Source organism: Zosterops lateralis, assembly GCF_965231275.1.
Source record: "Zosterops lateralis genome assembly, chromosome: 2".
NCBI lineage: Eukaryota > Metazoa > Chordata > Aves > Passeriformes > Zosteropidae > Zosterops > Zosterops lateralis.
Window position 1 is genome coordinate 40,087,740 of NC_139763.1, and position 15,575 is coordinate 40,103,314.

At 37.1% G+C, this 15,575-nt stretch overlaps 1 protein-coding gene across 2 annotated transcripts in view; it reads right to left on the bottom strand.

Annotated features, from left to right (window-relative positions):
* Nucleotides 1-15,575, bottom strand: part of CLYBL (citramalyl-CoA lyase) — a 166,041-nt gene that overhangs the window by 15,359 nt on the left and 135,107 nt on the right. For both annotated transcript variants that reach the window (XM_083854490.1, XM_083854489.1), the window contains exons 3-7: nt 12,789-12,977; nt 9,154-9,255; nt 7,304-7,397; nt 5,751-5,918; nt 592-716 (exon numbers count right to left, since the gene is read on the bottom strand). In XM_083854490.1, the coding sequence (XP_083710616.1) occupies nt 592-716; nt 5,751-5,918; nt 7,304-7,397; nt 9,154-9,255; nt 12,789-12,977 (678 nt within the window). The remainder of the gene's footprint in view (nt 1-591; nt 717-5,750; nt 5,919-7,303; nt 7,398-9,153; nt 9,256-12,788; nt 12,978-15,575) is intronic.

The window sequence follows — 15,575 nt, forward strand, 5'->3', positions numbered from 1 at the left end:
TTGGTACAAATGCACATAATACATTCCCATTTTTAATGATTAAGAACCACAATCTGCAAGCAGTTTCACTCAAAAGTACATTCAGTTACTACTGGGCATGTTTGAGGGATCAAACCCCCAAAAGTGAAACAGGTCTACCAACACAGAGATTTCTTTTAGAAACCAGAGGCTTCCTAATCCATTTATTTCTTTCCATAAATGATGTCTGTGCAAGCAGTCTGAGTCCTCTGCCAGGCTACCTGACTTTTGGTTGCAAATATTTTCCTGTGACAGTAACACTGTGATTCTGTGAGATAATGAAGAAGCAGTTTTATTTCTCCGATGCTGTGGATACTTTCAGGTACTCAAAAGGCTGTGTAATCAAAGAATTAAAATTAAAATGGGGAGAAGGAAAAGACAACCATTCTATTTCTAAATATATTAGGAAGTGATACATTTATAATATACACTATCCAAAGATAGATTTCACAGGCAATACTCTTAATCACAGCACACTTCATAAGATAAAAGCAAAGAGCCATCACTGACATTTCTAAATCTTAAATATTATTCAAATTTGGTTCCACTATGGCATATTAACAAAATATTTACCTTGCCTAATCGCTGATGTTCTTCAAAAGCAGAAATCAGTTCTTGTGCCCACTTTATTTTTTCAGGGCTCGGAGAGAACTGTTCCTGGACAACAGCAATTTGGTTGGGGTGAATCACCTGCTTACCTACAAAGAAGATTAATAACACCAGAATCATGCATCGACAAACAGATGTTCAAGCAAAATGTTCCAACCACTTGAGGCTCTCATATGCCTTGCAGACTTTCTTGCTCTCCAGCTAATTATTTAACTTGGTTTCTTTTATTTTTAAAACTGGAAAACAGGCAGATAGCTTTTTGAGAGATTATTTTAAGATTAGTAATACTTTATGCTATGCTTGCATTCAGTACAGTTTGAAAGAACCCACAATTCTGTCCCCTCCCTCCCCATTTTGATCCATATATCTTCTCTCAGTTGTTTCAAGTGCAATTGTTTGTCTCAGGCAGTCAATAACAATTAAATATAATGCATCTCTGAATTTGACTATATAAATAGCAGCTCCAGCCACTCTTAAATAAGTTGCATTAAAGTGTGTTCAGAAAATGAGATCTGAAGAAGATGGCAAGAGGTCTGTAGGTCTGAAAAGTTACCAGTACCCTAAGGATCATTCCCTAAATTCTCAGTATCGGCTTAGCATCATATAATCCTCAATTGCTTAAACTGTTGTTGCTGCAATTATTGGTAGTTGCAGGTAGGCTGCAATATTTATTTAGTCACTAGTATAGCAAACAATGAACCAGCAGTGCTCTGAGGTTTTATGAAGCAGTTTTTTTAATCCTTTCTTGTATAAATATAAGTTAAGAAAATAAAAATAGATGTTGTCTTTTTCACTAGAGATTTTCAAACGTGAATGGACAGCCACATAATCTGTTTTAATCCGTGATTGAATTTAGCTACCTTAAAACAAATACATGTCTAATTTGTTTGACACTTTGAAAAGTGCAGTGTTTGACATTATTAGTCCATTTCTATGGGAATTTCACAGACCGGTGTGGTTTCTGTGGTCTGCTTTTAAGGTGCATTAATAAAGAGAGGCTACCGGAATTCCCAGCTTCCTTCGGAATAAATGGCTCTCCTCGGTGCCAGATAACAAAACTAGTTAGAAGGATGAGCCTGATCCTGCAAACCTGCCAGCAAGTGAGCAGTGCCCTGCAGACCGAGGGTCCCACAGCCCTGCTGCCGCCGCCGCAGCCTCTTGCGCGAGCAAGATTTTTGCACTTTGCCAGGAAAAGTTGGAAGTGTCAGGACCTACGGAGGTTTCCCTGCACAAGGGGGTCTGCCTCCGTGTTCTTACTGACATTAAGCCAGCTGTACTTTAGGAATCATCCCTGGATCTGAGAAGTCTCACGCATGAGCGCAGGAATACACCTATTTTCAATGAAATAACCACTGCAAAAATCCCTGGGATTACTTTCATCAGACTGCAGTGGGTCTGAGTGATAACCTGGAGTACAAAGAAATTCTACTTAATTAAATGAGCAAAGAAATAGTAGTCCTTTAGTCCTTTGCTACGTTCCTTTGCTAAAAAGCCACAAGTAGCTCAATTTTATTTCTTGTTAACTGACGTTTTGGTTTATGATTTTACAGGTATGCAAATATTCAGTTTGAAATTTCAGTATCACAATTATTTTAAAAATACCTTAAATATAGATAAAAGTTTAAATCCCATTAAGAACTATAATTTTTGAAAGAAATTACACAAAGAATTTTTAAAAATAATGTGTTTTATCTTAGGTATACCCAGAGGTGTTTTAGTAATTTTAATAAAATATCATAATTAATAAGATGATGATGTTCCTTATTTGTAACATAACAAATTCTCCATAGCTAAACCATTAATTCCAAAACTGAAGTGTTTACAACAATTTCTTGAAAAATCCTAAGGAGCTTAACTTTCTGAAAAAAATGTTAAGTATATTTTAAATTATATTTGAAGTCAATCTCTAATTATAACAAAATTAAAAATATATAAATATGATTTTTTAAAGTGTAAAACATTTCTGTAAAAAGACCTGCTTTTGATAAAGATACTTATAGTAGTAAACTATGCTTTTAATCATTAAAACACTACTGAACAATTTAGGGAGAATAAAATCTAACTTTTGATTTATAGCATTTGGTGGATTTTTGTCAAAGACTGCCTATCCAAATAACTGCACAACAGACATAATGCCATGCAAAAATGAAGTAAATATTTTAAGCAGAATTGTTGTTATTGACAAGTTACTGAGAGAGTGCAAAATTGGAAGACATTAAAATTTATGACCACGAAATCCTTTTTACAGTACCACTTGATATATTGTGTTTTAAATCAATACTTGTCAAGTCTTTTAGGTAACTCTGTGATGGTGTCATTTCAGTCTTCTACAATAGACTGAAAAAGAGAGGACACCTAGACTGTTTCGTATTTATATCTGCTTTCTCAGCATGTAGCACAGGACTTCTTATAATGACTAAGCCAGCTGCTAAAGCTTAGGGCCTAGGGTTTACCTAATTTTTTAGTTAAACATTCCTAAAACCTACGCCCATTTATATAGGCAACACACTGATTTAAAGTCTACAGGTACTGGTAGTGTAAAACATCTTGATGGATGTCTATGGATATATAAATATATATTTTTATAAATATACATATGAAGGGACTATTAATTTGGCTGGATTACATTTGAAAACATTTGATTTCGTTTATACACTCGCCGAAGGAAAACCAGGCTGATTGTAATATAATTGGAAAAGAAAACTTGGCTGCAGTAAGCAGTGAGGTTTGCAATAATATTTAAATACCTGGTAAATTCGTCATTATGTTATTTTGCTTGTTTAATCTTGAGGGAAGCTACTTGATTACATTAAGGGCAATTTTACTGGCCTAATATGGGAATATCTAAGGACATATAACTTTGCTGAATATTTTGGATTTGCATTGCTTTGGAGGGTGGTGAGTTCAGCCCTGTTCATGCAAATAAGTGAGTGTTCTCCAGCTATGAGAGCAATTTGCAACACTCAGCTCATTTTAGTTCTGTTGATTTCAATGATTCTGATTATTTATTTAAAAAGTAGCAGGAAGGGATCTTATATTTAAAAATTAGAAGAATTTCACATTTTGAACTCATTAGAGTGACATTTCAGTATTTTCAGATTATCAGAGGATTGTCAGTGGCAAATACAATGTACATACTTCTGCTTTATATGAGGCCCATTAAGGCCCACTTGTAATTTTCTGTGATGAATGTGAAATTGGAAATGTTAAAACATTTCACTTATATAAATTTGGAAAAAAACAGTTGTATAAGTTTGGAAAAACATGATTTTTCTATAGTTTTTAAATTAGATTTTATTTTAATCAAAACAAGCAGGAAAGATTATAAAAATATTAGATAAACTGAAAGCCAAAAACCAAAGAACAAGTGAAATATTTTAGATTGACCTAAAATATTTTTTCTTTTTGCAGAAGAAAAGGAAAAATACTGTTTTGTTTTAGCTTAAACAGATTTTAAATTTTTTACCCCCCATCAAATCAGTAGAGTCATTATTGCCCCATCTCTGATTACAGCTGGACTGATTGTGAGGTTGTTTGCTGAATTTTGGAAATGTGTTCATGATAGCTGCAGAAAGACAGGACGCAAAGGGCAGGTGCTGTGAGTATGCCTTAATAAAATCTGTACTTTTCACAGACCTTTACTTCTTGTATGGAAAAGCAAGTATGACACATGTACAGCCAAGATAGAAAGTCATTTTACACTCTAAATTGCTATGTGACCTTTTTATTCATCTTCTGTCTGGACCTTGTTCTAAGGTCAGACAACTTCCACCATAAAGTCAATAGAGTCCAAATCACCATCAGCATTAGTTATGCTGAGCATTTCTAAATTTCCTAAATTGGCAGCCTCAGTTAAGCATTTAAATGCACATTAAGCCTTCAAAAAGAGTGCCCTCAAAGGTGCTAGGCACCTGCAACTCCATCTTCTGTCAACAGGAGGTTCAGATGTTTATGTTTTTTCAAAAATCAAGCCTTTCCTTAAGCTAGGAAATATTGGTTGAGACTAGGTAGCCGTCAGCAGGTGCTACCATTCAGCAGCTCTATTATTTTCCCAACTTCAAAGGCAGCCGAGTGAAGGGTGGAAGTCCACACGGCTGTGGATAATGTAGCTGTGAGGAGCTAACCATTTCACCTCCAAAACAAGACTTGGGTTTGTAAATGTCAAAGCTCAACAGACAGTAAAGTAGAATTTGTGCCGAAAAGCACCGATTGCTATTCTTTCACTGGCATGCCAAGGTCACTTAAAATTTGACTTATTTTTTTGTTTGGTGCTTTAAGATATCATACACAGTTAACTGTAAAACCAGAGTTTGTTAGGTGGCATTGCCAGGACCCATGCTTTTGGTAACAGAAGCCTAAGGGATGTACTATTCTCACATGTGTATCCTGGATGGTGGTCAGAGAAAAAGAGTGTAATGTTTGTCCTGTGTGTTAGAATTCTCTAATGTGTGTGTCAAATGGCTGATTTCTATTGCAACCCCCCAAACTTTGGTGGCTGCACTGTCCCAACAAGGTGTCTGAGTGACCTGGTACTCCAGTCACAGGGTAACAGGCTGCATGCATTACAGACTGTGGGGCGAGGAGCCTGCTGCCCTTGCTGTCTGCCAATACCCATAGGTGTCACCAGCACTTAGTGAGGGGAAAGCCAGGAGATGAAAAACAAACTGAAAAAAACAATAAGAAAATAACCTTCCCTTAGCAGTTAGCATATGAGATTACTTCTCAACTTTTTCGCCTAAAAAGTATTTTTTAATTGCTGCCGTTGTTCAAAGAAAGAGAAAGGGCTCCAGTTGTGGAGGAGCCATTGCAGAGTACAGTATTGCCTTTCCTGTGCTCCAAGCAAGGAGGAATCACTGCCTAGCCTCTACCCCAACTTCTCTTCAAAACCAGTCACATGCTTCATGGCATGCAGTTTTAAAAAGCAGCCTGTGACTTTTCAGGCAAAATTTCCAGCTGCAATTTTTAAGATAGCAATAAACATAGAAGAGCTTGATATCAATGAGTTTTTCAGTAAATGATCTGAAACAAAAATCAAGTTATTTGTCTAAGTGACAGTAAACGTAACAACATATTTAAAATGAACAAGATCTGCATTCTTTCACGACATTGGCAGAAAGTCGTACCAGTGAATCCCATTGAGGCACCTTCCCTCGATTGCCTGCGGAGCCCATCTTCATCATGGAAATCAATGTAAACAAGGTCTATTGCTTGAAGGCCAAATGCCTTTGCTGTGACTATTATTTTTTGCCTGGCATATAGAATATCGTGAGTTTCCTTACTGCTTGTTGCACCTAAGAAAATAATGAGAACAAAGAAAAGCTGACAAGAGTGTTTTAAACCTTTCTGTTTTAAATATTTCTCTATGTTTAAAAAAAGGGGAAACTTCAATATTCTATTTAACTGATATAGAAAATAGAAGAGGGGTGTAAGGTTATACTATAGAGTCAAAATTGTACTCTTCTGAAGAAAAAAAGAAAGCCTCTTTAGCAAAAATAAAAAATAATGTCCCTTTAAACACTAGCTTATAAATTCAGATTTTGATTTAGTTTAATTCAGAAGTTGAAAGCCTAAAGTCAGTGTAAGCTTTGCCTGGTAAGGACTGCTGACTTGGCTAAAATGAAAGTAATTATTTGATTTTACTATTTACTGCATGTACAGTGAGAAGCATTACAGCAAGAGAAGCTTTACACAAATTGATATACTGGGTCCAACTAAATGGTTAAAAAATTCACACTGGGAATAGAATTGCACTTTCCTTGGTTCTGATTCTTGTCACAACTGATGTCCTAAGCTGAATATTTAAGCTTTAGTATTTGAATGAAAAATTGATGGTAGATGACTTCTGAGAAGAAGCAAAAGTATTCATGAGACTTCATGTGCTCACAGGCTACCAGCTAAGCAACGTACTCATGTGAAGGCTAGTGGGGAAAAAAAATAACAATAATAACCATAAGATAAATATTTAGATACAGATTTTCAGTTTGTAAGGAATATTTTTGTAAAGCAATGCTGATTTTTACATTAACATACTTATTTTTAATTCATGGCTCTGTGCTTTTATCTTTTATCTTTAAGCTAAATCAGAAGCTAAGTGCCCTCTCATAAAAGAAATGGTGAAGCATTTTTTATTTTTTAGGAAGACTAATAATGCTTTTATGTGAATATTTGGCTGTATTGACATATGACATCTTTAAAATAAATTTATGAAAGCAAAATGTAGCAGGAGAGTATTTGTGCTCGATGTCGAAAAGCCTGAGTGACAGTTGCGTGTAAAGAAGTGATGAAGCGGATACCAGAATTTTATGACTTTCAAATGTAGTTCTAAAAAGCATCTAAGTGTTGTTTATGGATAAAATATTTTAAAATTATTTCAGTGATTTAACAGGGTGAATTTTGTTTGTTTGTTTTTGTTTTTATTTTGTTTTGTTTTTTCCATTAACTTTTGGTACTGACTGGCAAGAGGCACAAGAAAGTCTCAGTGCCCTGTAACACAAGGACCGTGTTTTAAATTGCCAGTGGTACATTCCGCACTGAAAAGAAATTAGGGAGAAAAAATGAAAACATAAAATGCAGACTCAAGTGTCATTACTTTAATTATTGCTGTCAGAAATTTCACAGGCTTCTCCAACAAAAAATGCTATATATAAACATTTATAGTAAAGAGACAAGTAACAACCTATGCTGGCACGGAAATCCTCTCCTCCAAAGACAACTGCATCCAAATGAAAGCCAGCCTGGGATCCTGCTCTCAGTGCTTCTTCACAGACAGCCTTCAAATGAGAATAGAGTATTAATATCTACAGAAATGCAGGATGCAGAGAGACTACAGAGGATACTACAGCAACTCAGCTTTACCAAAATCCTTCTGAGAATATTGCTCCTATTAAGCAAAGCCACTGCAGCTGATTGACAATGCACGGTGCTTTAAAATGACTCAGCAATAGAAAAAGTATTTTGGTTTCCCTAAGCACTCAGGTAGCAAATACAGGACACCAATAACAGATTCTCCACCTTCTGGTTTACTTTATATCCTGGGTGTTACTGTGACCACTACTTCAGATATTTATGTAGCAATATGAAACAAAATATTTGGAAAATATTGTGTAAAAACAAACAAAAAGTATTAAATTTGGTTAGTTTGACATGGAGAATATCTGCATGAAAAACAGAAATAAACATCAGAATCTCTTTTATGAAATAAATAATATGAATGGTTTACAATTATTTTAAGTTTCTTGCAGGATAAAAGGGTTGCCTATTTAAAGTCTTTGGCTACATATAACTAAAAATAAGCTAAGGAAGTTAAAAATGCAACAAGTGCATCAGAAAAGCAATAAAATAAAAGCAAAAAAAATTTGCTGCTGTAGCTTTTTTCATGAGGAGGGTAGTATTGCTATTTATATTGATGTTTGGATAATATAAGTATCTTTTAAGGCTAAGGTACATGGAGAGACACACGTAATTACCAGCTCTACTGATGAGTGTTCTTCTATGGAGCTGGTGGGACACAATTATTCTTTAACAGAGTGTGCTTTAAAAGGAAACTCTCCTGCCAGCATCAGCAACCACAGCATTAAACTTTCACTATAAAATACTGTCGGTGATGAAAAACCTCAATGGTTTAATATAGGATCTAATTCTGTATTTGCACACTGGACAGGAGCGTGTCCATTGGGTTACTACTGCTTTATCATGCTCGCAGATAGGTTAGTGTGTGCTGTAAGATAAATGGCTGTATCAAACGATCAGGCTGCCTGTGAGGTACTTCTGGAGGTAGTTCTGATCTGTGTGTCCTCAGCTGGTCTGAAACTTTTCCCTTAGAGCTTGGGAGGGGATGCAGAGTTCCTTGTGTATGCACAAGTTCTTCCGTTTCATTACCACATTGCCTTGCCTTTCTGAAAAAACTGAACTTGATAGTAAAGGGTTGGGGAGTGATTTGTATTAAAATTAAGTTTATAAATTAGATTTGATCTAAAATGACCCAAAAAAAGGAGCATGTTCTCCAGGTATTTTCAAAGTTAATTCTGTTTCTAATCTTATCATTAAACATTCCATCATACACACAAAAAAATAATAACATGGAATTTGATTGTAATGTTATTAGTAGAAACCATTATAAAGATGCAAGTTTAGCAATAGTGAAATGATGATTAACTCTTATTTCAAACTAAGTGTTACACAAAAGTTGCATCTGACAGCTACTAAATAGCCTGCAACACCGAGTATTCCAAATCTTTGGAGAGGCCCATTTCTACTCTGAGTGTGTTCAAAACAATAACAGGAATGAAGAGAGGTTTTGTAAATTGGTGTGGACTGTCTGGAACTGTCACTGGAATATTTTGAATTTATGAAGGCCTTTACAATACAAATATCAGAGTTCAACATGTAGATGTTTTTGGGGTTGAACAATACATTTTGTATTTTTTAACCACTTTTCCTTGGTGAAATTAGGGAGAGACTGAGGAGTATTCTGCTTATCCTAGGTTGCTGAGATGGCAAAATATGAACACTTCAAGACTTTCTTACCTTAAAATTGAGCAAGCCCATCGCAGTTTCCACAAAGGGGATAAAATTCATTGGTTCTACAAGTGTTCGGCCTTTTAGGTGATGTAAGAATTTGTCTGAAAACTAAAACTAGACAGAATGAGTTATCAGAGGGAAAAAAAGAGAACAGTCTACACGTATACACAGCATGGCAAATATTCACCTGACTGTAACAAACACCCCTCCTCACCCCAAAAACCTGGTAACTAAAAAAATTAAAACAGCTTTTAACAAGGCCTGTGATTTGAAACTGCAGCATTCCCATACATTTCTAAATTTGGAGGCTGGTTTGCAAGGAAAAAAAAAATTCCAAGCTTAACACCTCTCACCCTGGCTTAGTGAAATGCAAATCCGTGGGCTCTGGAAAACAATGAAGTGCTGCTGTACCTGAGGTCCGGTTTTGTTTCAGGTCCAGCACTGCCATCACTGGAAGCGCTCCCCAGCCTTCTAAGTGGCATCCGTATTATTCATTACGGCACCGTTACCCTTTTGTTCAATAGGCTTTTCTTCATAATTTTTTAGCTTACCTAGGAAGGCCTTAAAAAGGAAGTTTAATTCTTTGAAGACCAAAGCTTGCCAATTTTTTCCATGAGACCAGTTCACAGCTAGCTCTGAGCTGCCAGTGGGGTAGCCCAAATTCCAAAATCTATCATCTGGAAACATACAAAAGCTCTTGCACAGATTTTTCCCCTTTCAAAAGGGAAAAAAAAAAAAAGAAAAAAAAAAAAAGGGAAAAACCTTCAGCCCTATATTGTAAATGCATTATGTCTGTCCAGATCGAGCAATTTGTGTCAAGATAAACATATTGCAGGTACTGCAAAAGTGTTGGTAAATAAAGACAAAAATCACATATGCATATATTTTAAATTTAAGGAATATTCGACTATTAATGGATATCAAAGGAAAGGGAATTTTAATCATCTCTCCATTCAGTCTCAGTTGGGTAAATCATATCTAAGAGATTTGCATAAATATAAACCATCAAAGACTTTTCATCTTCAAAGGGGGTTTCAAGACCCTATAAGCTTTGTACTGTAATCATCGCAGGTCACAACCCTGCAGGAATAAGGCTGCTATGGCAACATAAAAAACTAATGCTTAAGGCTTAGCATAATATTCTGACTAATAGAAAGGAAACTCATTTTAAAAGCTGGCAGCCTATTTACCAGAAGCTGGATTAGAGGTGTTATTTCCCCTTTTAGCTTCCCCCCACCACCCCTCCCCAAAAGAAGGAAAATCTAATCACCCAGATCTTGAAAAAAAAAAAAAGCTTTCCAGCAATTTGCAGTAACTTTACAATTAGACCAAAATAAATCACAGCTTTCTCTGATGAAGAATTCTGCCCTCCCATCTCTGCTCTGCATCATCACCATGGCCCTCTTTGTAACTTTTCTTTAGTGAAGAGAATTCCACCCAAAAATTTGCAAAAAAAAATTAATTCAATTCACTTTGTACAGTAAGGCAGGTTACTACAGTGACAGAAAACAGTTAAGTTCATGCAGGCAAATGCAGAAAATGAGGTAATATAATGATATCAGCATATCTTCTTAAGACTCCTATCTGTTTTTTATTTTTTTAGGAGAAAAAAATAAAGTAAAAAGTGCTACTCTGTGTATATTTTAGGTGCAAGTTAAAGAGCAGAGTACTTATTTTGTTTTAAAATATTTTAAAAGTCACACTCCTGGAATTCTTGCTATCTTTTGTTTTAAAGGCAAAGCAAAAAAAAAAGCACGTTTAATTAAATATTGCCTGCTTTCCTCTCCCTTGTAAAAGATTTGCAATAAGCACCAATACAAAAGGTAACGAGTGGAGAAGTTTCAATTAATTTTTTTTTTTTCAAAAGGAGACGATTAAATGTTTCCGGCCCGGTAAAGTGTTCATTTCAGGGAGAAAGGGAAAAAAAAAAAAGAAGGCGGAGGAAAAAAAAAACCCACAAAGCTTGGGGAGGGGATGAAGTAGCAAGGCCTCAGCAATTCTTTCAATTCCAGTGCACACCCAATAGTGTGTCGGGAAGAATGCACACTGGTCGGGATTTGTGGGAGAATTGTCCCGCCACAAAGGAGGGAGAGTTACGCTTGTTATAGTCCAATAAGCCATGCCAGTCAAACAAGTACCCACACTAGGGACAAAAGGAAAGCAAGAGATTCTCACACAAAAGAAAACAAGTAAGCCCATCTTTTAGTTGTGCATCAGCCTCCAGGTTTTCTGCTGCACATAAATAAAAATGAAGGGGGGGAGTGGGTGTGCATGGGGGGAAAGCAACAGCTTCTGGGAGGCTGAAAAATCATGCTGGAGTGAATTTTTGGAGGATTGAGAAAAGAAGGCAGCAGTGTTAGGCAGAGTATATTCTTTGTGTGCAAAGGTTGGGCAAAGGGAGAGCAAAACAGAAGAAGGACAATGAGTCAGAAGCTTCTGGGGCTAGCTTGTTTTCCATGATGGAAATACAAGTTAGGGAGAGGGAAAAGTAGAAGAGGATGAGGGGACAAAGAGTCCTGGCATCCCAACTCCCTGCAAAACCTACTTGGTGGCAGCAAGGGCTCTGCCATTTTGGTACCATGAATATTCATCACTGACAAGTTACATCTAACACCTACATGACTGTAAACCCTGAGAGGTGCACTCTGGTTAATTTAATTACCCTTGGTGGAAGGGGATGGCAAACCTTCCATGGCGAGTGGTGGAGGCCAAAGGGGCAGCGCCAGAGAAGGGACAGGGCCTGTCACACACCCAGCGTATGGGGCTGTGCTCCATTGTGCACTTGGGCCCATCTCAATGGTTTGATCAAGGTTAGATGCTGAGATTAAAATGGATCCTAATACGCCTGCCTGCCTTTCATCACAGCTTGCATGCGTGCTAGTTGCTCAGCTAGCAGTTTGCAAAAATATAAAGTGAATAATTAAGCATTATTCCTTCACTGGTGTGTTACAGAAATAATGGTATATCCAAACAAGCATCCCTCTTTTTTTGACAATTAAAACAATTATAGCATAATTAGGCCTATTTCAAAGTTTTCGTAAGTAATTTGACATGCCAGCCATTTACATTTCAGGTTTTTATTGGCTGAAAAGTCAGTTGTGAAACACAAACACACCTGTCAGCAATTAAAAAGGAAGAAGTAGAGAACTGTTCAGGAAATAATATCTGTGCTAATTAAAAACACTAGTTAAAAGCTTCCTGTTTGTTCCTCCAGTTGCCCCAAGGAGTGACCTTCCCCCCCCCAACCCATTTTTTCATATGTTGCTAGCATGGTTTCCCATCTCCTGCTTCCAATGCATGTAACTAAGGCTCTTGGACAGACAACAATTTTGCTTGTTAGGATAGTCTGAGAAGAGTAAGGCATTTATCCTTCTACTTTTGATAATATACTCTGACAGCAATGATGGTTCTTTGTCAGCCTTCGGAGAAATACACCTGGTTTTCTTTATAAACATGTTCCATGTATGCTTTTTATACAGCACATCACACACACATTTAAGTGGATGCACTTCCCAATTACCTCAGCCAAGCAACAATATGGTATTTGCAGGCTTCCTCTTAACTCACAGTCATTCATCTCTGTGCCTGTGTGAACTTGGCCCACCAGCTTCAGTCAAAACTACTGTGTTGTTGGTACTCACCCATCTTATTTCCTCAACATTTTCAACCTTTGGCAGCATCATGCTTGAAGGAAGTGTCTTGGACTGCAAAAGCACCTGTAGATCTTCTTCTGCAAGGCCACTGGACACAGAGTTTATCCTAACACACTTTTCAGCATGGCCAAAGTCAAACTCTTCAAGGGTTTTTACAATGGTCAGTCGTGCTTCTCTCTACAATATATATGAGTTCAGAGGCATAAGAAAGGAAAAAGAAAGCATACTTTCTATTGACAGAAAAATGCACTGAGAAGACAACTAGTTGAAATGACACAGGGGAAAAGCTAGACAGTCAGTATAATGGTGTCCCCAAAATGTCTGTCACTCTTGGACTTTATTGAAGCAATCATCACCTGACCTGCACAATTTTAACTTCCTCTTTATTATTTCTTTATAACTGGTAAATTCAATGCATGGTATTTCTACCAGAAAACAAGAATTTTGTGTCTGCTAGTGCTGAACATGTGTAACCAACACATATCTTTATGCTAAAATAATGTGTTGCACTAACTGTCTGCTCTCTCAAAAATGGCATATTCTTAAATTTGCATAAAACAATTACTTTCGTAATTTGGCTCTGTATTGCCTGAATGTCAAAAAGTACGATGTATATATACTGCTTTGGTTTTCCTTTACTCCATGTATTCAAAGTGCATTAAAGGCAGTAATAGAATTCACAACTTGCATATAAAAACAAAGCTGAAATAACTCTAAGGTTTTTCTTAGACCACATAAAAGTCTATTCTGTTGGCACAAAATAAAATCTCCAAAGACAAACGCTTCCCTTGGTTGTTTGCTATTTTTGTGAATGTAAATTTACAAATCTGTTTAATAGTTGATTTGCATGAAGTATACCGGTATGCTTTTATGAAATGAAATGCATTTCTTGGCCTGAAGAAGGGGGTAGAGGTCGAAGGAAGGTGCTGGGCTCCCTGCTTCCTGCCAACTGAAGTTTCAACCCCAAATTCCTTCCACTCACCAACAGCCCCTAACAAATTCACATTGTCAAAATGCACACTTATCAAAAGTCATTTAATTTGTGAAGAGTTTTTATGGGGCTAATAAAACTTTAAAGCTCCTGACTCATGGAGGCTCAGGAATGACTTTAACAATATGCAGTTGCTGAATAGAGATACTTTTCAAGAAAGCAGACAAACTCAAGGGGAAAAAAACCAAAAAATCATCAAAGTTAATATCCAGGCTAATACAAATCAGCAAGAGAGCACATGACAGTAGATTTAAACCAGACGGATGCAAACCTCTGCCGGCAAGAGGGGCAGAGGTGGTTTCCCAATGTGGTCTGAGTTAAACAGTGTGAGGGAACAGTAGCTTACAGTTGTCAGGACCGATGAGAACAGGGTCTCCCAGGCCAGTTTAAGACAGCTCTGCAATGTACTGATTTACAGGACTGAGACCCCTGATAATTGGGGTAAGTTTAGAGAAAAGCGATTGGTGGCTCTAACTGGTTAAAAGGAAGGAATAATGGAGCAGAAAGTTAATGAAATCTGAAGTGAACAGCCTTGAGCTTGGGGCTACTAGCCGTGCTCCTCCAAAGGCTGGGAGCATATGCCCGTTAATCGGACAGACGGGAACAAGGCACCCATGTATGTATCCCTGGGCTGCGATCAAGGGGCGCGTTCAGAGGTAATCTCTGGAAAATGCAACTCAAAACATTCCAACTGCTGTGAATGGACTCTTTCTGGGGCCATTAGGAAAGCCACATAAAGATTCACGCAGTTTAGTACAAACACATCCAGCTGGAAGACAGCTCCGGCGTGTGGCTGTATGAAATGGCCCTTCCAAATTGGGTAAACCCAACCATATGATGCCAATACCGGGAAATACAAATCCCCTACATTTTCCTTCTCTGCCCCGGCATAACGGGTTTCTAGGGCTGGGCTGAAAGTTTCTGGACATGATGCAGAAGGGTAGCTTAAAAACGCACTCCAAACCAATTTATGCTTTTAATTAAAGTCAGATTATCACTGTTTCAGCACACACCAATGAAATTTGCAAAAGAGAGATCTTCCCAAAGTATCCTCTAAGGCAGCACTCAATTCCAGCTGAAGGCATATTTCCAGCAAACTTGCAGCCTAATTTGTTATGGTTTTTTTCAGAATATAATAATGAGCACTAGACCATCTCATATCTATTTTTCTCCTCAGTCTGCAAACTCCCTTCCCAAAAAAGACAGATCGTGTCTTTCTAGGTATATTTCCATACAAAACACTTATTAACAGGCTGTTGCTGTTATCAATTTACATAAACTAAATGTGCAGCCCTCTGGTACGTATCCCAAAAATAACCAACAACTTCACTGAATTTATACCAACCAACAAACATGGGGAGGGGGTTGTTGTTTTTTTCCCATATTTTAATAGAAAATATGTCACTATGTTAGTTAACACACCCATGCCATCTGTTGGGTTGAGAATTGATGCGTTTTCTTAGAACTGCTATGTTTTAGATCTGTCTGCTTAGATACTCTAGGAATGGAAATGTTTCCTTTCCATGATATAATACTTATAGTCACGATAGTTTCCACAGCAAGAATCAATGTATGTTTTTAATTGTGGAACAAACTGATGAGACCTGGCTGCCAAAGCTAGAGCTTGTGAGGGGGCTGACTCAGTGCCTACACTTCCTACAATGGAGGAAATCCAACTGATGTTAGTTGGAGAGTATCAGGTTCCCATAAAGGTTTCCAATAAAACATTTCATGGGTAAATAAAACAAATATACACTGAAACCTTTGACCAAATGTACTAAAAA